Source organism: Danio rerio, chromosome 3 (assembly GCF_052040795.2).
Source record: "Danio rerio strain M-AB ecotype USA chromosome 3, GRCz13ab, whole genome shotgun sequence".
NCBI classification, from domain to species: domain Eukaryota; kingdom Metazoa; phylum Chordata; class Actinopteri; order Cypriniformes; family Danionidae; genus Danio; species Danio rerio.
In genome coordinates, this window is record NC_141023.1 from 39851372 (window position 1) to 39877484 (window position 26113).

General features: G+C 37.4%; 2 protein-coding genes across 2 annotated transcripts; one reads left to right on the top strand and one right to left on the bottom strand.

The window, feature by feature from the left end:
- Positions 1-2195: 2195 nt before the first annotated feature.
- Positions 2196-19817, bottom strand: top3a (DNA topoisomerase III alpha). The gene is made up of 19 exons (XM_087244994.1): positions 19447-19817; positions 19310-19369; positions 18692-18765; positions 18057-18132; positions 17853-17961; positions 17086-17229; positions 16832-17002; positions 14921-15024; positions 14733-14807; positions 14236-14318; positions 13945-14152; positions 11813-11998; positions 10746-10875; positions 10532-10645; positions 8044-8209; positions 7766-7912; positions 7550-7672; positions 3981-4681; positions 2196-2458 (listed from the first exon to the last, which is right to left on the bottom strand). The coding sequence occupies exons 1-19, from the start codon at positions 19615-19617 to the stop codon at positions 2304-2306; spliced, it is 2997 nt and encodes a 998-aa protein (XP_087101120.1). The 5' UTR covers positions 19618-19817; the 3' UTR covers positions 2196-2303.
- A 511-nt stretch (positions 19818-20328) lies between these two features.
- smcr8a (Smith-Magenis syndrome chromosome region, candidate 8a) lies at positions 20329-25964 on the top strand. Its single transcript, NM_001353855.1, is given in 2 exon segments — positions 20329-22702; positions 23615-25964. Coding segments are annotated over 2 exon segments (2562 nt in total). The 5' UTR covers positions 20329-20588; the 3' UTR covers positions 24063-25964.
- Positions 25965-26113: the final 149 nt, after the last annotated feature.

Below are 26113 nucleotides of genomic sequence, written 5' to 3' on the forward strand. Positions count from 1 at the left end.
GCCCTGTCCCATAAAGGCTCTTGGCCTGCTGTGTTCACAAGTTCACAAGTTTCAAATGTAATTTAAAAAGTTTATAAGCTTAGTTTTATACATTTTTCTAATGTATTTAATGATGTTTTTCAATACACAAACAATGTTCATGCTTTGGTTACATCAAGGATTGATTACTGTAACTCTCTCCTGTCTGACATCCCTGATAAGCAATTTCATAGACTACAGTTAATTCAGAATTCAGCGGCTAGGATACCTACTCGTGAGCTTCTGATCACATAACTACAATTCTTATTCACCTCCACTGGCTCCCTATTTAATATCAAATACAAAATCCTCCTCTTAACATACAAAGCTCTTCATATCTTGGCCCCTCATTATCTTTCTGATCCTCTTCATTTACACTCCTTTGCACTCACTGGGATCATTTTCTGTTATCTGTTTCAAACTTTAAGATGAAGTGATTTGGTGGCAGGGCTTTTAGCTGTACAGCACCAGTTATGGAATTCCCTGCCTTTGCACATTCGCCAGGTGGACTCTATTTTCAATTTTAAATCTCAGATAAAAACGTTTTTGTTTAGGATAGCTTTTAATGACTTGCTGGTTTAATATTATGTTGATTGTTATTTTACTGCTTGTATTTTTATGATTTGCTTGTGATCTGCTGTAAGGTGTCTTTTGAAAGGCACCTATAAGTAAAAGGTATTATTATTATATTATTATTACAATTGTAGAACATTTATATTAGCAAATACATATTTTGGCTAGCTTATTCTGTTTTCAAATGTCATTTAAAAAATGTTAAATATATTTGGAAAAAAATGCCTATATAGAGGCTTATAAACCTCTTCATGAGCGTCGTCATGACATCCTGTTTTAAACAATCCATCTGCATTCTATTAAAGCTCTTTGGTTTACTCAGTTCTCTCTCAGACGCGCAGTGTTGTACTTGACCAAGGTAAGTTCAACACCGACAGTACGACTGGAGCCACACCAATTTCACAAAGTCTGCTTTGTGAAGCTTCACTTGTGCCCATCTGTGTGTAGTTCTTTGCAGTTTGTGTAGTTCTTTGCAAGAAACATTCCAGGTATTCGGCATGGACAGGCATCTAGATTGTTCGTACACTCCCTAAGGTGAGGCGGCTCATGCACGCTTTGGCAGGGTGCTACACGGGACTTTGAAAACCCTCAGGGAAACACAGCAGGCCAGTATTAGGACCTGCTGCAAGGGTTATGGTGGGTGGAAGCAGCGCAGTCCAGTTCTTACTATTTTAAACTATACTTTTTTTTAAATTGTTTTGTTACAAACATATCCTTATTTCACTACAGACTACTGAAAAAGGTCCTCATTTAAAAAGTTTCTTATTCTTTATAGAATGTCATATGAGAAAAGAACAAAATGTATATGGCTATGAAGACCCCATTTCTGAAAGGTGGAAAAAACAAAGGTTAGTTATTATAACGGACGTCTCTCATACTATATACTTATCTCATATGAAACCTTCTAGGTTTTGGAGAAATAGGATGTTATTACACTTTACACTTTCTAAAGAAACATTTATAAGCAGAAGAAAATGCTTATTTCTCATATGGGACATCCCATTTTCAAACCTGTTCAACATTTTACATGTAGAAAAAAGATTCAATAGTAACATGAGGGTTTCCAGAGGCTTAATAAAGTTTAACAAAACTTTAAGAACAAGACTGTTCTATCATTGGACAATACATTAATACTTATCCAAATTTTCTCCAAATGGAAGCAGAGTGAGTTGTATTAGCCACACTTTGAATGTTAGTAAATTAAATTTGGTACCAGTCTACATAACTTTCATTTCCTTTTACAGGTAAATAAATAAACAAACATAATAAATGCATTATTGTGTGTAAATAGCATTTAATTGCTTCATCTCACCGACAAATATTTGTCCTGAAAACGTGTTTTAATGAAAAACAAATTTATCTTGTTTAGCTATTTCTATGGGAAAACTATAATAATTTGATGTATTTCAGCTCTGAATAAATACAATTTTAACCTAGAAATTAAGACTATTGTAAGACCCAAAGAAACCCTGTATATGTGAGCAAGAATAACACACACACACACACACACACACACACACACACACACACACACACACACACACACACACACACACACACACACACACACACACACACACACACACACACACACACACAAAATATAAACCTAAAAATAACTTTATTTTACATACTACATTACAAATTTACAATTCATAAAACAACATTAAATATGCATAAGACAAATTAATTTTATTTACAAATTTAGTTTTTCAGTGGGCCTGAGGACAGGTGACTCTGGTGTGTCCTGGCTCATGACATATTCCACAGGTCCTCTGCCTTTTGGCAGTCGGAGGCTTGACTGAGGTAGAACTGGCCTTTTTGTTCCCAGATGGTTTACCACCATTTCCTCCAGAAAACGCTGTGGCTGGAAAAAGTGATAGAAAAAAAAAATAATTAAATTTTTTTGAAAATAAATATAGAAATATTGATATCTTTCCCAACAGAAATACTTGAACAAAAAAAAATCATAGAAATGAGGACATTAGTGCTCTATTCTGTCACAAAGAGTAGCACATTGCAGCACAGTTAAAGCCAAAAAAACATGCCATACATTTATTACACTGTATAGCTACATCAAACCAAATGACTGATAAAACAGAAGTCTCACTTAGGCAAGTTATTTAATCACAAATGCAATAATATTACACATACTATATCATAAAATATTATTACAATTTAAAATAAATGTTTTCTAACTAGCTAGATTTTTTATTCATTTAATTATCCCAGTCTCCAGTAATATTATACATTTTTATCATCATTTTCAATCACTTTTTTTATCAAAAGTATAAATCTACTTGAACAAATCTTACCCCAAACATCTGCATTTTATTAATACTTTCTAGTTGAGTAGACCCTTTTCTGTAGAAATGTTTAGTGCAGTGACTATTACTGACATCTAAATGGCAGTTTGAAAGAAACTATAGTTTTTGGTTTGGTCATGCAAATTACAGTACAGATAATGAGTAATGAGTCGTCGATAATTGTACAGATTTAGTTCTGTAAATAATACTTAACCACAGACAATGTCAATAAAATTCAAAAGAGAGATCAAAATTTAAAATAAAAATAAAAACTAAACAAAACAGAAGTTACAGGAATCTGAATTAACAGATATATGTTATATGTGTATGTTTGAGAATTTTTGACAACTGGTTAGAATAAAAAATAGTTTAATTCATTTTCCTTCGTCTTAGTCCTTTTTTTATCAGGGGTCGCCACAGCAAAATGAACCAGCAACTATTCAGGTATATGCTTTACACAGCGGATGCCCTTCTAGCTGCAACCAAGTACTGGGAAACCCCCATACATTCACACATGCACTCATACACTATATGTCTTTGAACTGTGGGGGAAACCGTAGCACCCGGAGGAAACCCACGCCAAGGCAGCGAGGACATGCAAACTCCAAACGGAAATGCCAACTGGCCCAACCGGGACTCAAATCAGTGACCTTCCCCCTCATTGTAAGGTGACAATGCTACCCACTGACCAACTATGCCGCCAAAAATGGTTTAATTTGTTGTAATTGAAATTTTTGGGTTATTCAATCAAAAATGTTTCTTAGCACAACAGCACTGCAGTTGTCCCCAGATCGAGTCTCAATTCATAGACCTTTTCCCAAACCTATCTCCCTCCATCAATACTGTCCTATCATAATAAATAGAAAAAGTACTACAAATATTTCTTTAATGTTCTGAAGATTGGTATTGGCACCTTTTTCATTTTTTGCATTTTTTTTTAACTAAATGCTCAGAACTACATTTTATTTTTACATTTAGATTGTTGTACTTTACAGAATAAAACAAAAACATTATACACAAACACAGAACTTTAAACCATAAACTTTATAGCTACATATTCTCCAACAAAACGAGTCAACATACCTGGTGCCACATTTTCATTGGCCCACTGGAAGAAGCCACACTGCTGATCTCGTGGTTTCCCGCAGGTGTGGAACATTCTGCCCTTGTTCGGCCCTTCCTTCATGACAGTCCTGGTGACTGCAGGCTCATTACAGTTACACATAGTTTCCCCTTCATCGCCTCCAGACCCTCTGTGGTTCTGCCTCTGCTGTGAGACATTCCCAAACCCATTGGAAGGCCTGGGAGGCTGGACGTTTTGACTTAAGGGCCCTCTGTTTCTTTCAGGCACCCCTTGTTCAGGTGGCTGATCGGCCCACAGGAAGAACTTGCAGTCTCCTGTGTTACACTTGTAAAACTGACGCCCTTGATTGGGACCCTCTTTGCGCACAGTGAGAAGTAAGGCGTCCTGACCACAGTTACACACAATGGCACCGCCCTGAGTTGAAGGTGGAGGTTGCAAACCGGGATCAGCTCGAGGTCTGGGTGCTGGAGGTCTAATGTTCTCTACCCTGGATGGAGGAGGTGCCGAGCTGGTTCTATGTATGTGGTGTTGACTGGATCTGGAGCTGTTATTGGCCTGAGGGGCAGATTCTGCATCACGTCCTCTGAGATATTTCAAGTTTAAAACCTCTCTGAGAGTGTCATCACATCCTCCGATGCATCCAACAAATTCAAGAGGCATCATGGGTGGCAAACTTCCCCTCTTGAATTTAAACTTCAGCCTGTCAAAGATAAAACCAGAATCAGCATAGAAAATTATATGCTTTAATTACAGTTGGGCGATTAATTTAATTGAAATTGCAAACACAATAGAACAAAGCTGTGATTTCATGCACATCTTCTCAAAGAAGCATGGTGTGATTGTAGTAAATCTCATCTGAAGGCCAGAGGGCGCTCTTGCAGAAACCCACCAACCTGTCCATACACATGAAGTAACTCAAGAAATGTCCCAGGAAAAATAGCGGTAGCTAAACACAAGATTTAACTTCCATTGTTGCAGCAGCGTGACTAATAAACACGACTATGTAATAGTCTTACAGAAGGATTTTTTTCAAACACTCAACTGTACTTACAACATGAGTTAGGAGTAAAATGTTACTATATCCTCCTGAGACCCCGCCCGTTGACTTGTGTCCTCTGTGGTGGACATTTAGTTTTCATTAATTTTCTTTGATTTTTTTTAGCTACTCTGTCAAATCCAGTTGTACTGTTCAGAGTACATACTTTCTAGTGATATGTCATTTGATTGGCTGGCATGCTAGGAACTGCTTCTTAGACTGCATCCAAAATGGCTGGCATAAAAACAAGCACATTTTATGGAAAGGAGAGAGGTATGTAAAATTTTGCTTTTTAAATGTTTTTCTACTATTATTATTACATATATATATATATACACATAGACATATATATTATTTTATTATTATATGTTTTTTTTATATATATTTGTTTATTAAAGTGTCAGGAACAATACATTTAGCTTTCAAAGCTGTTAACTTGTTTGTGTTTCAAAATATCATCCTTTTTTTAAATGTCCACTATAGTGGACACCAGGACCATCTTAATGTAATTAATGACTGATTGTAGGGGGCAGAACTGAAGCAGAGAGGATTCTTTATAAAATAGTTGAGGGACAGGCACGTGCACACATGGGGCTCAACCTGTGCAGTGCACATGCCCTTTTAAGTCTTGGATAGAAAGCACCCTTCCAAAATGATCTGTAGTAATAATTCATTTAAACCGATTCTCTTTAAACCTATTTACTCTGCTTTGTAAACTCTGCTCCATCTAAACACACATGCTGGAGGGTTACTAGAACCGGTTTTACTGTGTTGTATAAATGTATTAAATGGCACCTATGGTGAAAAATCTACTTTTAAAGCTGTTTGCACATACATGTGTGTAAGTATAGTGTATATACTGTCATATTGGGGTGAAATAAATACACCTAGTCCTTTTTTCTCAAATTTAACAACATAAAAACGGTGGACCAATTGGAGCGGTTTTCAGATAGACCGCAACTTGACGTAGGAGTGCACCCACCAATATTGATTGACAGCTGCGTGCATTACCATGTCTCTGTAGTAAAGCATATAATCATATCAACAAGACAGGATGAGCGCAAAGCAACTGGGTATAAAAGGTCTGTTCAGTTTGCTAGGATCATTAATCATCATCAAACGTGATCAAGAGTGAGTTTTACAAGTTTTAAAACAGTGCACGTGTGTAATGAATTACAGCGATTCACTTTAGATTCACTTCATCAGCACAGCCGCGTGTCTCTCTCTCTCTCTGTGTGTGTGTGTATGTGTCTGCGCTATGTATGTGTGTGTCTGACTGTCTACGATATGTGTGTGTGTGTCTACGCTATGTGTTACTGAGCTATGTGTGTGTGTATATGTCTGCGCTTTGTGTGTGTGTGTGTGTGTGTGTCTGTGCTACGTACGTGTCTGTGTTATGTGTGTGTCTGCGTGTCTGTGCTGTGTGTGTGTGAACTCATTGTTGCAACTCCACAAAAAAAATCAAATACTGATTGGTAAAGTTCTTACTGTAGTATTTCTCACAAGCGTTACGTGAGATCTGCTTCCTGAGGCAGCCGAGGTCGGCGATTGAGGCATGTTGCTGCGGGGATGACTAGCCTTAAAGGCCCAGTGCAAAAACCAGCAACAACCTTTTCCCAGCTATAATACAGACATTTCAAACAGCTATAATAAATACTCTGATGGGTTTTTTGAGCTGAAACTTTACAGACACATTCTGGGGACACAAAACACTTATCTTAAATATGAAAAAAGGGGTAACCTATGTGCCCTTTAATACAGCTTAGAAATAAATATTAATGAAATGCTATAAATATACAATCCTACATTCATTTTCCTTCAGATTAGTCCCTTTATTCATCAGGGGTCGCCACAGCGAAATGAACAGCCAACTTATCCAGCATATGCCCTTCCAGCTGCAACCCAGTACTGGGAAACATCCATACACACTCATACACTACAGACAATTTAGCTTATTCAATTCACCTATACCGCATATTTCCAGCTTACAGTGGGGTAAACCAGAGCACTCGGAGAAAACCCATGCCAACATGGGGAGAACATCTAAACTCCACATAGAAATTCCAATTGAACCAGCCGAGACTCAAACAAGTGACCTTATTGCTGTGAGATGACAGCGCTGACCACCGAGCCACCATGTTGCCTCGAAATATACAACTGGACATTTCATTCATTCATTTTCTTTTTTGGCTTAGTCCTTTTATTAATCTGGAGTTTCGCCACAGCGAAATGAACCACCAACTTATCCAGCACATGTTTCATGCAGCGGATGCCCTTCCAGCTGCAACCCATCAGTGGGAAACATCCATACACGCTCATACACTACGGCCAATTTAGCTTATTCAATTCACCTATACCACATGTCTTTGGACTTGTGGAGGAAACCAGAGCACCCAGAGGAAACCCACGCGAACATGGGGAGAGCATGCATACTCCACACAGAAATGCCAACTGACCCAGCTGAAGCTCGAACCAGCGACCTTAAAAAATATAAAAATTATTACAAAGCAACATATGAGCCACAATTCTTACATATGAACCGGATGTGGACGGCAAGTTGGACAGATGCTCTCGTCTCTGCTGACTTCCAGGACAGTGTCAGGAAACCACACGGCTGCTTTACACGCTGGATATCCCATACATGAAAGAAGCATCCTGGAGTAAAAACACAGAAGAGGCACAACATTAGTAAATACACTACATTCCATTTGAGATCAGTTGTTAAATGACCACATGATGTCATCTCACCCTGTACTGTCTTTCTTCTTCTTCAGCACCATGTCTCGGTTACACTGAGGACACTTTCGCACAGGTAATGGTATCTCCAACTCGACTTGCTCCTGTTCTGCAATCTCCTGAGCTGGACCCAGATAATTGGACAAAGCCTCATCCAATCTGGAGACATTAAGACACCAATTAAAATCAACGTAAATCTGCATGTAGAAATGTAAGTGCAAGTATAGTTGAAACTAACAAAACCAAATCTGATGACTGCAGTGTAACTAATGTAGAAATAAAAGACTCACTTCTTTGCCTTCCTCACAGACTCGATGAAAACGGCTTTGTATTTTGCCACATGATAACTGAGGACAGATGCTTTATTCTTCCGGCCCTCTGACACAAGTTTAAGGTCTGCCTCCAGCTCAGCTCTCAGGTCTGGTTTAGACATCTCGTATCCCATAGAATTATATCCTGAAACAATAAACTGACATAAATTACTGATATTAAGCAATTATTTGAAGGTTTTAATGCTACTGAATACTTCTCAGAATGAACTTGTGTGATTTAAGTTTAAAAACATTTTTAAAAATTTGTTTGAGGTTTGAGACAGCATGTCAATGTGGCAAATGATCCTGAATTCGTTATAAGGGAGCTTCAACTGTGATAATAGTGTATGTGCAGGCTCAAACTCATACATAAGTGGACAAACAGCATCAACTAAAGTGCGCATTTGTGTCAAAACTTACATCTTTATACAACAGAAAGCTCCATACCAGGGGTTCCCAAACTTTTCAGCCTGCAACCCCCAAAATAACAATGCCAGTGACTCATGACTAGGGCCAGACAGAATCTGTGGACATTTTTTGATATTTCTGCGCATTGTGTTAAAAATCTGCGGATTTATGCGGAATGATTTTGGGAGTATCATAACTAAAACCTTAATATATGAAATAAAAGTAATACCTTTTTAACTTTTATTTAATGTTTACAATGCAAATCCAATTAGATCCACTTTTTTTGGTAAACAAAGCAAGTTTCTCATATAACATCTCTACTAAAAGACAGAAAATATGATTTTACAAACTGTATTGTAAAAAAAAATCATATGAATATTTTCATATTAGTCAATAATAACACTGATATTAATATAAAAACTGAATAAATATAAATTTACACACATTTACAAAAGTAAATAAACAGAATCAATGATGGGCTAAAAATCTGTAGAAATCTGCTGAATTCTGCGCGCACATATTCCATGTAGGCCTACTCATGAGTCATGATCCCCAATATCATCTGAGGTGAATATAAATAGAGAAACCTTGCATGCAACGGTGCACACATACCAATAGCCCAGAGTCTATTCTTCGATTATTATCTTTTTTTAATGTATGCGAGTGCTATTAACGTGCCAGAAAGCTTAATCTGGTACCACAAAATCAATCTGCTTCATCTGACGCTAATGCTGTGTATTTAATGTAATGTAACCACCCTAACGGGTCGCAATCAAATAGAAAAAAAAATTAAAAGGCTGTTACTATAAAATACTATTTTTAACTTAAGAAGTTTATGAATAAAATATGGTAATTCTAATCATTTCATAAAATTAATTAGATTATTGGAAATCACCTAGCGACCCCTCCCTTCATTGTCCCTTGACCCCCACTTTTTGGAACCACTGCTCTAGACTGTCATAGTTTGTAATCATTTTCTTTAATAGATCAATTGTTAATTGTTTTTTTTATACGACCTCAATATATCATCAGGAGAACCAGGTAGGCTATTATTTTTTATTTTGCCTGTATGTTTATTTGATTTGATTTTTTTTTTCTAACAAAATATCATACATAAAATATCATTAACAAATAATACATTTCAACATGGTCGAAAATGGAGTGGGATGAAGCACAAGCTAGTTTAGTTACATTTTGTGAAAGAGTCACCTACATCTTGGATGGCATAAGACTAAGTAAATTAATGCCAAATTTTCATTTTTGACTGAACCATCCATTAAAGCATCGATAGAATGCATTGATTCAATGTTAAATTTTTTTCTGACATCTAAACAGAATAGATGTTCCAGAAATGGTCCATTACAGGTCAATTTCAAACATTAGGTATTGGCCCAAATATCATATGGTTGATTTTGACCATATTTGGAAGGGTTGTGTATATTAATGTGCTCTGCTCTGATGCTTCCAGCAGTTCATGTCTCGGTCACACACAAACACACGTGCAGACACAAAGACCGTGATGTACTCTGAAATCAACACATGCAAGATGCCTTTTACTTATGTGGTAGAGAAGTTCATTTTAGCTAGAAGGAATGAGCTTTCTTTAATTTGTTCCTGATTAACATTGTGAATGACACAGTAAGAGCTAAGTGAAATGAAACAATGCATAAATCTGCCTTTATAACTTATATTCAGCAGTCTACATGTGTTTGTTTAGAAAAAAATAGATGTAAAATTTCAGAATAATATAAGTTTAGACAAACTAAGCATAAATTTCTCTTCGTAATCTCACTAGAAAAGTTGTGGCCAATCAAACGCTGCCTGGGGGCGTGCATATTAATGATCCCATGTGGATCACCAGAGTTTGTTTTTTGTTCAGATGGTTTTGTTTTGCGTTTACCAAGTTTTTTCACTCAAAAGATTTACATGACACAAATGAAACCATGATTGAGGCTGACAGTATGTCATTCCTATGTATTGAACTCGTTTTAATCAGCTATCCGTAGATATATCTTGATTTGTATTCTATGGCACCTTTAATATACCAATGATGTGTTACCTTCAACGAGACCCATGCCGAGCTCTCCGGGAAGGAACCTCTGGTCTGCCGTCAGCCCCACATACATGCGACTCTTAATGGTCTCAATGTGTTCAGCATGTGTTGCATCGGTACCTGCAGTAACAACCCAAGTTGAATGCTACATAACTAGCTCTTCTTTAAAAACCATGTAAAATATTCAAGGTAACGAAGCTTGACTGATAGTTTTCAGTACCAATGCCATGTTTCTCCATGAGTGATATCAAATCTGCCTCTGTCAGAAGCTGTGGTGGACTGGTCTGTCCTTCCACCATCTCAATCGCTGTGGGCTGGAATGTGGTGTTAGGGCTGTATGATGGAATCACCTGTGCAAAAGGTAAACGAATAAATCATTAAGCCCACAATATACATCAAAGCAAACTGAAGAATAAACTGGTGTAACATTTAGAGTTTCAAACCAAACTAAAATGAATAATTGCAGAAAGGTTTTCTCCAACTGATCAATATCTTTAAACTAACGTTGGCCAGTGTTGATTATCTACTGTAATAGAAAAGAATAGCTCTGAGGCTCCAATTTTTTTAATCTTCTCCAGTTCTTTTCATTGGTTCAGTCCATCAATGTCAGATTTACAAAAGTAAAAACATAAATGAACTGGAGAGTTTTTTTCTTCTTCTATGGATTTCAATTGTTAATTTTTTTCCAGCACTTTCCAGAATTTCTTTTTGCGTTCTGCAGAAGAAAGGGTTAAGAACAGGGGTGCTCAAACTCTGTCCTGGAGGGCTGTTGTCCTGCAGAGTTTAGTTCCAACCCCAATCAGACACATCTGAACCAGCTAATCAAGCTCTTTCTAGGTATACTAGAAACGTCCAGGCAGGTGTATTGAAAGACGTTGGAGCTAAAATATGCTGGACACTGACCCTTCAGGACCGATTCTGGGCACCCCTGGTTTAGAACTATTTGAGTGCAACTAAATGGTGAGGATATTCATTTTTGGGTGAACTATACTATATCTAAATGAACAATATCTAAAGTGCTGCATAGTAATGAGATGTGACTTGATCAGATGATTTCCAAACAAATGTTTCTTGTCATTTTTGTTGTTTATTGTGTTTGTAGAAGAAAAAAACACACTGTTCCCATTAGTATTGGGATATTCACAAACATTTATACTGTTGTATGTTATATACTCATGCACCACAAAAAAATTAAGCAAAAAGTTTACTATAAAAATACAGCGCCCTTGTTAAGAAAACAAAAACTTAATACTTTTACTTATAAAGTATGATATGAACAGTATTGACCTTATTGTACCACTTGTCATAAGGGTACACTTCCAGATAATTGCGAGCGATGATCGTCAGTCCGCTAGCAGAGAATCTCTCTTCCGCTATATCAATTTCGACTGTGACCTCTTGACCCTGAGCATCTTTGGAGCAACAGGCCAGGAAGTGACGTACAATGAACTCATAAAGTCTCTTTTCATTTCCCTATTTAAAAAAAAGAAAAAAATATTATTAAAAATCACTGCAATAGGTGTCAATTCCTAGCAAACTGCAGCTTCATTTGTAGAGAGATCTTTGAATTTATTGCCATATCAGCTTCTCTGGTTATTCCATGGCAAAACCAGATAAAATTGATTCATTTCACAAATACACTTACAAATAAGTTTTATAAATATCACTTTTCTAAAATAATAAAAACAATAAGAAAAAATCATCAACTGCAATAAAAAATACATATGATAAAAATCTTTTATGATATCAAGTACATATGATAAAATCTCAAACGTTTTTTAAGGAGTACTGTTGATAAAAATTGTGCTTCGATTTAGGGCTGCTGCACAATATTGGAAAAATTTCACATTGCGTTATTTTGTTTTGGTGCGATATATATTGCAATATAAATCTAATTTCACCAAATGATTTGAATAGCTCTATTTGGAAAGATTTCAATAATTCAGTTCAACAGGTGATCTCCATATAAAACGGTGACGCAGTGGGTAGCACAGTCACCTCACAGCACGAAGGTCGCTGGTTCCAGCCTCGGCTGGGTCAGTTGGCATATTCTGATGTGGGTTCCTCTGGATGCTCCGGTTTCCCCCACAAGTCCAAAGACATGCGCTACACATGAACTGGGAGAACTAAAATTGTCATTATTGTATCTGTGTGATTGAGAGTGAATGGGTTTCCCAGTGATAGGTTGCAGCTGAAAGGGCATCCGCTGCGCAAAATATAGTGATGGTGAAATTAAGCTTTATGAACCAGTGAACCGTTCAACTCAATTGTAAAAATCAGAAAAAAAGGTTTGTTACTCGAAGCTTTCCAAATCAGATCTCAATGAGGACCTCTGTTGGTTAAAGTGTGGGAATGCACTGCGTTGCTAAAATGTCAAATGTTCACAACTGACAATCTCATTTACGTAGTAATACAACAATAATATAAACAAATTACCCAGTTACTGTAGTTTTTGTACATATAAGGTATATCGCATTACACCACCAATGACTGTTGTACAATCCAGGGTATTCATATGTATTAACATTTATCTATTTCAACCAATCCTACACACACACTCTCATTCCGAGCCAGGACCGAACCAGCGATTCCTGCATGGGAGGCGAATGCTCCAAGGAGGATGCTATGAGAGTGAGACTTTTTTGCTGTCCTCGGTTACACACTATACTACAATATGCAGTGGCATTCTTTAAAAATAGTTGTAAAAAATACATTAATACACTTTAATATAGTTCAAAAGCTTTTAACTATAAATTACTATAGCATTTTAGTTGAATTACTGGTGCGTGGGATCGGTGCAGTGCTTTAAAACAGTAAAAATGTATGTAATTGATGCCTAATGTCTCGCTGTACACTTTACTAACCCACGAGAGTTTAATCTTTGAATTAAAATTTTAAGCAGTAGGTATAAGCAAAAATGAAGCTACGAACGTCACTGATCACATGATTATGGCTAAACGAATCAAGCTCCGGTACACTGCTTCACTGTGACATGTATCTTTTTTTAATACATGCTTCGAAGCCACGGTGCACAACGTCACATCACTAGTAAAACATATGCTGGATAGGTTGGCGGTTCATTCCGCTGTGGAGACCCTTGATAAATAAAGGGACTAAGCCGAAAAGAAAATGAACAAATAAATATGAGAGAGAAAAAATAAAAGTTAAACAAACAGTGCAATGGCTTTTCTGTGGACTAATCAAATACAAACATTTAACGATCAAACAATATAACATGCTCATCGATGTTTTAAAAAAATTGGTTATAATATCTTTATATTTTAATCTTTATAAATAATCTATTTCAGCTAGATTGATTCGACTATTGCGGATACACACACATAGCGAAGTCGATGTTCAAACGATATATTGTTCAGCCCTTCTTCTTTTGTAATGTTCTAAAGAAAAAGGATGTTCACCTGTAAACCGTTGGTGTATTTGGTGGGGTGAATGGGGGGATGGGCCTGATCTGATTTGTTTCCGTTTCGAGGAGTGGGCCCACCGCTTTCCAAAATACGCTGGGCAAAATTTCCCCATTCTTGGTCCTGTGTCTGTTGCTCAACCAGACGGGTAAGGTTCAGGTTCTGTGGAAACATGTTGGTCTCCGTGCGAGGATAACTGATAAAACTGCAGGGAAACAGACAAGCTGATTTGTGACGGGGCTTATCATGCAGACCACAAAAGAGTTGATGAAATAGCCACTAACATACCCTTGAGTATACAGCTTTTCTGCAATCTTCATGGTTTCTTTGGCACTTATCCTCAATTTTCTGGAGGCCAGTTTTTCAAGTTCCTGAAGAAGATTACAAAAAGTTAACGAAAACATATTACAAGCAAGAATTAAGGCATTTTGCATTGTTGTGATCATACAAATGTAATAATAGTTGTTATAAATGTTGTTGTTTTTTTCTTTCCAGTTTAAAAAAATCCTACAAAAATTATCATGATTTCCACCAAAATAATAAGCAGCAAAACTTTTCCCACCATACATAACAAGATATGCTTCTTGTTTGAATTAGCATTTTAGTATGGTTTCTGAAGGATCATGTGACACTGAAGAATGAAGCAATGGCTCATTTTAATATGTCACGGCAGTGAGTACACGTTTTTTTCTTCTTCAATTTTCAATTACTTTTCATGTAGTAAATCTTTCAAGACTACATGTTTTGAATAAAGGAATAAAGGATACATGTTTTGAATAACTTACCACAGTGTCCAGTGGTAAAGGTCGCCATTTGCTTTTTGGTTTACTTGTTACAGATATAACTTTCGCCATGGGTTCCTAAACAAATACAGAAACTTCATTTGTAATGACTCAAAAATGAATTTCTTTACAATTAATGAAAAAACTACTCAAAAGCTATGTTGTTTATAAAAATACAATTCAGCACTGACCTCCATGCACATCTGATACAGCACAAGGCATGCGGTGTGATTGAACAGTCGATGTCTTTTCCAGTTGAATTCCACTGACTCCTCTTCATTAGGTTCATGGACAACTAAAAACAGATTTTCTTTTACATGAAGCATATAGTAATGCATTTAAACTCCACATTATTTATTTCTGCAGCTAGAGGATGCATATCCATATTAAAAAGCCATTTGATGATGCTGTGACTGAGTTACATCCTATGGGACTCCTGCAGAAATCATATACTGGATGTATTCAAAGTATTCAAAACTGATTTTCATGGTATTATGAAGCAGAGTAAGGCTGAAAGCTGTGAAAGAGAGTAGCAGAGCTTTTATTATGACACAGTTGACCGCTTTCAGTTCTTCCTGTCGAGATTGTGAGGAGAAAAAGTAGCCCTGTTTTATCATAATAAATCAGGGTATATACAGAGAGTCTCCATACATATGAAGACCTCATCGACCACTCTAGGTTTCAACTGGTAACACTGGCGGCATTTTAGCTTGCAGTGTATTCACTAAATTCTGATTGTAAGAAACTAATCCTAAACTAAAACAGGTGGCGCCTCCTATAACAGCAAGAATAATGGGGTCACCTTGGTTACTGCAGTAAACAAAGCAGCTTGACATCAAATCTAACCAGATTTTATCCATTTCATAAACTACATAACATCCCAATATTCACAGATTAACTTCAAGCAAGCTTTAGCATACAACTATACATTGTATAATCAAATATACAAAATGTAATACCTTGCAAAATAGCATTTAAGGCTTTTTAATACCCTGCGGATACCCTGTAACCATTTTAAGGTTCTGTCATAATGCTGTTCTGTACAGTCTAATAATACCCACAACATATTAAAGCATATTTGGTGTTTCCTAGTTTTCTATAAAACCAAACTGAAAACTTGAGGCTGTATGACATCATTAGCATGGTGACGCAGGACAAAGTCCATGCCACGAGCTAAAATTGCTTTTTTTCTTTTTTAAATATTTCCCAAATGATGTTTAACACAGCCAGGAAATTTGCACAGTATGTCTAATAATATTTTTTCTTCTGACGAAAGTCTTATTTGTTTTATTTCCACTAGAATAAACGCAATTTTTTAAAATTTGTAAACACCATTTTAAGGTCAAAATTATTAGCTCATTTAAAGGGTCACGAAACACCAAAACACATTTTTTGAGCTGTTGACAGTCATATATGTGTCCCACACTGCTAAAAACACTATTAGGACACATATATCTCACTAAAAAGTGAAGATTGGCAGTTTTTGCGTTATTTCGAGCAAATTCGTACTTCCGGTTTGAAACGAATTTTTGTAGCTGCGTCACGGCCATGAGATCATAGTGTGTATTCCAGCATGTAGACTGGGTGACTGTACCTGGGTGTACCGTATTACGTCTCAGAGTGTGCTGCATTAATGCATGAGTAAGACTTGGTTCAAACCAATCAGCGCGCTCTATTGTGCAACTTCATTAACATTCATTAATGTTACAGTGTAGACGGCGTCACGGCAGAGACGCCACATTGTGTTGGCAAAACAAACGTGAAGTGTTGCTTTCCTAATTTGCTGAAGTGAAGTTTGTTTTCATTTTCTCTGTGAGAGCGCAGCTGGAATCACGCATGGATTACAGTGTATGCGACGTGCGACAACAATAACTTACGTGTCTAAAGGTACATTGTTTACCCGAGAGCTTTTCTCTGCTGCAAATGGAGATCCGGATTCGCTTCTCTTCTCCTCTAAATAAAGACGCGGTTCTAGATATACATCTACACAATATGTTTTTTTTTTTTTATAAATTAAAGTTTTTTTTTGTATATGTTTTTTTGTTTTAATAAATATTTTACATATTGTGCCATCAAATGTTAGGTGAGCAAATTACTAGTACCTTTGATTTTGAAGAATGTTTCAGGGATGAAGGCTTGAATGGCTTTAAATCGTTCTACCACAAAGCCAAGAGTGGGGAACTGACAGCTGCCATAACTGATGAGCTGATCAGAGAGAGATTCTGGGAATATCTTCTGCAGGCGCAAAGTCTGGAATCTGGTAAACGATGCCCCTGAAGAAGCATAATATAGTCATGTTAAACAGATTATCTTGTCTAGAAAGTACTTGTGTCATCTGATATAGTGAAATGCTCACCAATGCGAAGATCTAGCTCCTGTCTCACGTCGACCGCATCGCTAACATTGATATCAGGCTCCGTGAGGGTCTCACAGGCTCTCCTAATGGAGTTTGGGGTGATCTCAGAGAACCGTGCACGGAAGACCTGGATGTTTGGCTTCACTTAATTAAAAGATATAACAAGTTTAGGGAATTATTCAACTGATTATACATACTGTCAGTGTTTAACTGTTGTTAGTGGGGTAGTACACCCAAAAATGAAAGTTCTGTCATCATTTACTCAATATTTACATGTTTTTAAACCTTTATAAGTTTCTTTTATCTGTGGAACACAAAAGAAGATATTTTGAAGAAAGCTGAAAACCTGTAACCATTGACTTCCATAGTATCTGCTACTATGGAAGTCAATGGTTACAGGTTTTCAGTTTTCTTCAAAATATCTTCTTTTGTGTTCCACAGAAGAATGAAACTCATAAAGGTTTGGGACCACTAAAGAAAATAGTAAATACTAAATAGTGAGTAATTTTCTCTTTTAATGTTGTTTCAAAACTTTTCTGACATTTAAAATGATTTTTTGAAGAATTCTGGTAACAAATCAGCTTCAGGTTCCACTGTACTCCACAATACAGACAAAAACAAAACACAATGGAGGTCAGTCTTATCTTTCACTAATTGGTTATCGACATTCTTCAAAGTATCTTCTTTTTGTGTTGCGTACAAGTTGTTAAATTATCCTTTAATAACAAAAAACAGAAACAGCACAAAAAAAAAAAGTCTTTACTTACCTGCTTTGCAGACATCAATGATCTCGAAGCCGATATTCTCTCCTTCCCTGTCACAATCAGTCCAAACAATCAGAGCTTGACACTGCCTCACCTCTCTCTCCAAAGTCCTCTAGATTGTGTGTAAATACAACATTTTGGTAAAAAAAACCAACAACCTCACATTGTAAAATTATACATATATTTTGAATGACTGGAAATGAGTACCTTAATCGGTATAAAGTTCTCAGGGCAGTACTTTTCCACCTCAGCATCAAACAATAGGACTGGACTACAACTATGCCTGTGAAGCACAGTTGAAGTCAGAATTATTAGCCCACCCCCCCCCCTTAATTTTTTCCCCAATTTCAGTTTAACAGAGAGAATTTTTCAGCACATTTCTAATCATAATAGTTTTAATAACTCATCTCTAAAAACTGATTTATTTTATCTTTGCCATGATGACAGTAAATAAAATTTGACTAGATATTTATCAAGACACTTCTATACAGCTTAAAATGACATTTAAAGGCTTAACTAAGTTAATTGGGTTAACTAGGCAGGTTAGGGTAATTAGGCAAGTTATTGTATAACGATGGTTTGTTTTGTAGACTATCGAAAAAAAATAAAGCTTAAAGGGGCTAATAATTTTTTTTTTTACCTTAAAATGGTTTTTAAAACAATAATAACTGCTTTTAATCTAGTGGAAATAAAACAAATAAGACTTTCTGCGGAAGACAAAAATTATCAGACAAACTGAGAAAATCTCTGCTTTGTTAAACATCATTTGGGAAATATTTAAAAAAGAAAACAAAATCAAAGAGGGGCTAATAATTCTGACTTTAACTGTATATAAAACTTACCATTTCTGAAAAGGAGCTTTGAATTCAAGAGCCAAGAGATGCCCTGATACTGACGTCATGTTTACAGTAACATTCTGTGAAACAGAAATAAAATACACAAAAGATTTAAGTACATTTAATATTTTGCATGACCTTCTTGATGCTTCTGGTTTATTCAAATATTGTTCAGACTTTCTCCTAACATATTCACTGTAGTGTACTCATTTTTGCCAACGATATTAAGTGATTTGGTTATATACAGTTTTGCTTGCCACTGACTAAGCTAATGTAAATCCAATAAGCCAGTTTTGCACAATTTTCTCATTGCACATCATCCCATTGAAAGTACACCTTCTGAGAAATCTGACAGGGTGTCGGACTCATTTATGCTCTATGTTTAAATTAATGGTCTAAGCTGTTATATAATCTAAATCACAGTTAATTCAGATAAATCCTAATCAGAGTAAAACATTTTATTCTGTCAACTACTGGTGACATTTCTTCCGAATATTAAATAAAACTGTCATCATTCACAGTATTTTTCTTTGCACAAAACAACAAATATGCGTCATGTTTTCTGACATGTCTATATTCATTTTTAGACAAGTTAGTAAGTGATTAATCGTAAAAATGACTTACTTGGCCGAACAGGTTGTATTCATACTCATATATTTTGTTGTAAACAGAGCAGCCTTCTCTCTGTCAAGAAAACAAGATTCATTATGACCATGATGAACAAAATAAATCCAAATAGCAGCACAACAGTGAGCACTCACTCTTCTGGATCTGCCATTTGACATGATCTCTGCTATGCCTTTAGCTGCATCGTTTTTCTCGGCCACACACAGCACTTTCTTAATCTGAGTGCGTCTTATCATGCTTACAGATATATGTCTATAAAATCGACTGTTGACAGTTTTTCTTAGTGCCCTAAACAAAACGTTCATAACTGTGACCTAACGGCGCATGATCACGGTGCACTCCGGACATTACATCAAATGAACAGCGTCCAAACTAGCATAAAAACACTAACAACTTGGTCGTTAACTGAAATAAAAACATTTGAACCCAATCGGAAAGTAAATCTGTAAAACTGTGATCACAACGAAGGTAACAACACTAAAAACTTCCAATTTCGGCGCCTGACGGAAATTGTCGTAAAAATACCGTAAAGCAATGTGTCAGAAAGATGTACTGTGTACTTTACATTCGAAACATTTCAGAATCAAATATAAAACCAAATAATAAATTTACAGATAGATAATGAACAATAAACTTGTCATACGATACGAATAATTTAAGTTCTTCCCTCGAAAAAACGCGCAAAACACATCATAACAAATGCATCGGCTGTATCTCAAAACACTTGTAGATACCTATCTAGACAGCACATTTAGGCTCACGAGCGCCTACCCAGTCCGCTGACTGGAAATGCTAGTAAGCTAGCAAGCTCACTGTGTTTTGAAACGCCACCACTTCCTCATCAGGACAGTCACATGGGGAGGTTACGATCGTTTAAATATGGCTGCTGTTAGAGGATGTCAGTTTATTGAGCAGCTGGATTACAGTCTAACAGCGCTGTTTTCGCTGACATATATTATGTAGTCGCCCGAATATAAAGCGGTTTATATAGGCGGTGGCCATTGATGGATGCGTCGGATGTATGGCAGGTGACGTCAAAGGTCTGTCATTCTGGCGAGCATCGCCTTCATCTCATGTTCAGCAGATCGTGATCTGGCTCAGTGGACTTAAACAGCCCTGCTGTATACGGTGAGAGCCCTCGAATGAATGATTTTGACTTCAAAACGATGTTCTTGTGAAATATCATGTCTTCATCAGTGGAATCGTGTCTTCATCAGTGGATATATTGACACCTGAAAGGTATTTCTGCTGATGTTTCTCTATAAACTCAGAGAACATGATTGGCTCACCAGATGTGGTGGCTTTTACCAAAGAAGATGACTTTGGGGACTCATTCTCAGATCCGTTGTCACTTCCAGATGAGTTTTCGGTGCCTTTGTTTACTCATGCTGCCAATGCAAATCCATGGACGAAGACATCCTATGCGAAATTCTCGAAAGATTTCATTCTCATCTCTGAATTCTCAGAGCAGGTGGGTCCACAGCCTTTACTCACCATTCCCAGTGACCCCAAGGTGTGTGGGACGTTTGACCTTAACTATTTCTCGCTTCGCATCATGTCTGTGGACTACCAGGCGTCTTTTGTCGGTCATCCTCCTGGGAGTAACTACCCAAAGCTTAATTTTGTGGAGGACTCAAAAGTGGTTCTGGGTGACTCCAAGGAAGGTGCATTCGCCTACGTCCATCACCTGACGCTGTATGATTTGGAGGCTCGAGGATTTGTACGGCCCTTCTGTATGGCCTACATTTCTGCAGACGAGAGGAAGATCATGCAGCAGTTCCAGGAGCTGTCATCGGAGTTTTCCAAGGCCTCAGAATGTCTGAAATCAGGAAATAGGAAAGCTTTCGCAAACGAGCTGGAAAAGAAACTAAAAGACCTGGAGTACACCAGATCAGTGTTGCACAAAGAGACGGAGCTGCAGAAAATGAACAATGGCTGTTACTCCACACAAGCCATCGAGAAGGCGAATGAATTAGCAAATGTGGAGAAGTCCATCTATGAGCACAAAGATCTGCTGAGACAAATCACATCCTATCCTTCCAGGAGAAAGAGAGATGTGGATTTTGTTCAGTGTGAGGCAGAGAAACCTCCTGTAATGGACGAGACGCTAAAGGACACTAATCCTTCTGACAGTGCAGAAAACACAGTAGAAACAGAAAGTAGAAAGTCTTCTTACACACCGCAGCTCATCAAGGCCAAATCCGCAAAGTGTTTTGATAAACGCTTGAAAACGCTGGAGGAGCTCTGCGACACTAGCTTTTTCCTCCAAACTCTAGAGCAGCTAAATGCAGTGGAGAAGTCCTTCCGAGGAGATCTGTGCTTCATTTACACCAGCCAGATCGACAGGGCTCTTGTGAGCAAACAAAGAGTTACTAGTTTTCTCTTCGAAGCCGAACACGACTGGGAGGACGGAGGAGCCTCAAAGAACTTCAGTATTCCTTCCAACAACCCAACAATCCCCATCCTGAACTTTTCCGGCGAGCCGCTGAGTCTGGACTCCTACACAACCTGCATAGACGTAGACCACCTTAAGCCAGGTGTGGAGTCTGGGGAAGGTCCACCTGAGTCCAGCACATCAGACATCACACAGGAAACCTCTGAAAACGCTGACACTGAGACCAAAGGCAGTTTTAGTAGCGACAAGAGTATAGAGGCTCTAGGAAGTGTTAGTCCTTCCAGTCTACAAACAAATTTCTTTGATGGCCTTGAAAGGAGAAGCAAGATATCCATTCCGTCCTATTCTGACAATGCATCTAGCTCTATTGCTGTCCCACATAGGAGATCTGATGGGAATCTAGTCCAGATGGATGCAGCTTGCTGTATTGGACAGGATGGTTTTATTTTTGAGGATCCTTTACCTGAGCTTGCTCAGGAGTGTTGCGGCGACACCGTGGTCAACCAAGAGCCTCTGTCTCTTCTTCATGGAGATCCTGCCTTACAGATGGACTACATTTTGGAAGAGAGCCCCAACATGGGATTGACTTTTTCTGAACTCAACACTAGCGTTCTCTCTGAGGAGGTGGCAAAAATTAACATCGAGGATGTATTTGATCGCACCAGCTTCATGAGCATCTCTACCAGCTCCGACCGAGCCGTGTCTCCTTTCACCTACGGCAGTGCGTTGACCGTAAAGCAGAAGAAGAAAGCTGGTCACAGCGCCCTTCGCTTCATCAGGCAATACCCCTTTGCTCAGCAAGCCATTTCCTGCCTTCTGAGTGGCCGAACGCTTGTTATTCTGGGAGTTGATGAGGGTACAGTGAGGAAGCTGGTGAACGCTTTATTCATTTTTGTGCCAAATCTGGGAAAGTATGGTGAAACGGTCCAGCCATGGCTCTCAACGCCATTTCAGCTTACAGACCTGCAGAGATGGAAACTTATTGGATTGCAGAGGTAAAATGACTGTAGTTAGGTTTATGACCCTGTCAAATTGTCTTGTTGTGATTTAATTGCTGAAGCTTTTATCAGGGTATACTGTTATCACAATATTGACCTGCAAAAAAGGATTACTTTAACAAGAATATCGACAAAATATACTTTGTGTGTTGCTTTATTGTAGATAAATATTCACCAAATTACATTGCAAAAAGGTTATAAAGTACTATAGGTAAAACTCCTTTACAATTAGGTCTTAGTAAAGGTTAGTGGATTTAAATCAAGTTTATTATACAACAGAATTTTGTTAGTTATTAACTCCATTTAATAAAACTATTACACGTTGTAGCAAGATAATAAAATCACAAATACAATTTTAATATGTCATTATGCATTAACTGAAAATATCAAAATCTTCTGTCAGTATTCAGCCTGTAGTAGACAATATTAACATGATTAATTTGAAATGTTTGACATTAAAGTGTTTGAAATATTAAGGTAAAAAATAAGGCAAACAAATGCATTTGTCAGCGTTATGAACACCACTGAAAATACAATGTAGATCCTCTTAAATTTTAAATCATAAATATTTACTGTATTATTTTTTCAAGTGCCCACAAAATCAATATTGTACATTTTCATTATCCTGATACATTGAATATTGAATTCCAGCATACATCTACCTGTAGTCGATCAATGTGTAGGGCTGCACAATATTGGAAAACTCTGACATTGTGATATAAGTTTTGCAGCAATATATATTGCGATATGAATATAATTAAACCAGATGATCTCATTCATTCAGATCAACTGGGGAGTTCTGTGTCAAACTTCAAAATCAGTTTGCAGGCAATGCTTTAAATCATTGACCAAAAGTGCAGCGTCTGATTTATTGTATTTCCAATTCTTATTTATTTATTTTTATTACAGAGCTGCCTCTCCGGCTGGATCCAGCATCCTCCACTCTTTGAATCGATACAGCCGTTACATAAGCATTTTGGACTGTGACAACAAAACCCTCCGGTGTCCGCCATACAAGGGAACACTAATAAGCCACTTGGCAGACCACAGGACTCAGATCAAACGTGGCAGCACCTACTTCCTCCACATTCAGGGTATGTTGACTCAGCTTACAGCCAAGGCCTTCCTTTATACATTCTGCCATCACATTCACCTTCCCATGGACATCAACGACCAGGGCTCGGTAACATCGCGCAGGACTAATTTCTTGTTGCAGCTCGGCTACACTGTGGAGGAAAGTAAAATCATCCAGTACCTGAGTGAGCTCATCAAGCAGCATTACATTCACGGGTCCGCCAAAGTGGGCAACCCGTCTTTTTCTTTTAATTACACCACCAGCTATTTGTATAAGATCTGAATGTGTCCGCTGTATGTTCGACATTACGTTTCCCAATCCTGTTCCTAAAGGCACACCAACAGTACACATTTTCAACCTAATTAAACACGCCTAAATCAACTCATCAGAACATTAGAGGACTCCAAAACCTGAAGTTAATGGGTCAAATAAGGGAGACTGTAAAATATGTGCTGTTGATATGCCTCTAGGAAAAGGGTTGGGAAACGCTGAATTAAAGAGATAGTTCGGCAAAAACTGAAAGTTCGGTCTCTTCGCTTGTTCCAAACCTGGTTGAGTTTCTTCTGTTCACAAATGAAGACATTTTAAAGCAGGAAACCATTAAATTTCATCATTTATGTTTTTCCTACAATGGAGGTCAATGGTTACCAGTTTTCAGCATTCTTCACAATACCTTCTTTTGTTTAAAAGACTAAAACTTCATAAAGGTTTGGAATCACTACAGTAGACAGTGCGTAAACATTTTTGGCTGAACTATTTTTTAATCCAGATAAAAATCAGGAGACCAAATGTATTGAATGTAATCGCTTGCATTTTGTTTGGTTTTTTTGTGTGCATATTTCTAAGGCATTCCAGGAAGCGGCAGGTTGAGCGTTTGGTGTTACAAAAGTGGTCTTGACTGTTTGTTTAGTCTAGTAGAGATTTCATATTTCGATATATTACCAAATCGTTTGAAAGAGAGGAAATAGGCTCCTCTTGTGGTTTAAAAACCCCAGATTCAGCAAGTAGACTCATTTCGAAAGAGGCCATTATTTAAGCGTGTAGTTTCCATTCACAGCTACCCCGGAAAAAAGAAACAGCAAGAGGATCTCTAATCGTGATTTAATTGATCTGCTCCTGGTGGCTTATTTAATATTTAATACTTGCCTTTACAAGGAGTGTGACCGACGGTGCATGGAAATCACAAGCATAATTGTGACAACACTAAACCTGCTTTACCTTCACCCAACAGCCTTTATTAAACACATTAGCATCATGTGTATTAATATGAGTACAGAAATGGGTCAGTAATTTAGTTGTTTTGATACTTGTGTTCTTGATTTGAGAAATCGTTAATGTGCTAATATTAATATAGGGGAAAAACTTGCTAAGTAATTGTTTTTTCTGCCCTTTCCATCTTTTTTTATAATAATAATAATAAAAAGGTGGAAGATATTACACAAACAAAAATGAAGCCAACCACCCTCTGTGTTTTAATGTAATCGTGTGATACAGTGAATGAATGTACTGCATGTCAAGATTGTGAAGAACTGTTACACGACCTCCTGCATGTTTGAAGAACACAAATGTGATGACGAATAAGATGGCACTTCCATAGTATCTCAAGTGTTGTACTGGTCAGACGTTTTAGATATATTTAAAAGGGTTATAAACCGCTGTCTTAAGTTGTGTACAAGCATGGATAACTGTGAGGATGTGACATGAACGAGAATGGTGGTTGTCGTCAAAACCCATCGTCTGTAATTGTTATTCCCACTACTGCATGTCCGCAGTCGTAATCCAAAATTATAGATCTGAACTGCCACCGCTGTTTCCGATGCAAGTGTGTTTTAATATGGAGTTGTTTTGGCTACCCAGTAATTATCGGCCTTCGTAACGATTTGTAAGTCAGATTTTCAGCATCTAATTGTGGAGTCTGTTGAATGTAAATCGAGAATAAGCCATACCATTATGTGCACATTATCTTCTAAGAAGGTTTCCTCGAACAAATCTTATTTGCTCTGTAAATCATGCTTTGCTACTTTTCTCCAGTCTGTTTCGAGTCCGTGTAGTGAGCTTGTCTGGGATGAGGTGTAATCTTCATGCTCTGGTGTTTATGTCTAGTAAATTTTGAGGGTCATCTAAGTTGCTTCCCACTGTGAAAATACTCTGCCTTCAATTTCATTAAATTATTTATGATTTGGCTCATTGCGTTATATGTCTCTTATGTTTGGGTGGAGACATCCTTTCCTTTATTACATGGTTGAGGCACATGATGTGTCTCATTCTGAATTGGTAATGACTTGCACATGTAAAACCATTAGAGTAAATTCTACATAATCATCAAGAAAGAC

Coding starts and splice junctions, on each gene's coding strand:
- top3a (XM_087244994.1), bottom strand. CDS start 19,617: ATGAACGTTTTGTTTAGGGCACTAAGAAAAACTGTCAACAGTCGATTT. Junction 18,133..18,691: donor AAAGCTCCTTTTCAGAAATG/GTAAGTTTTATA, acceptor TGTGCTTCACAG/GCATAGTTGTAGTCCAGTCC. Junction 7,913..8,043: donor TCTGTGAGGAAGGCAAAGAA/GTGAGTCTTTTA, acceptor TAATGTCTCCAG/ATTGGATGAGGCTTTGTCCA.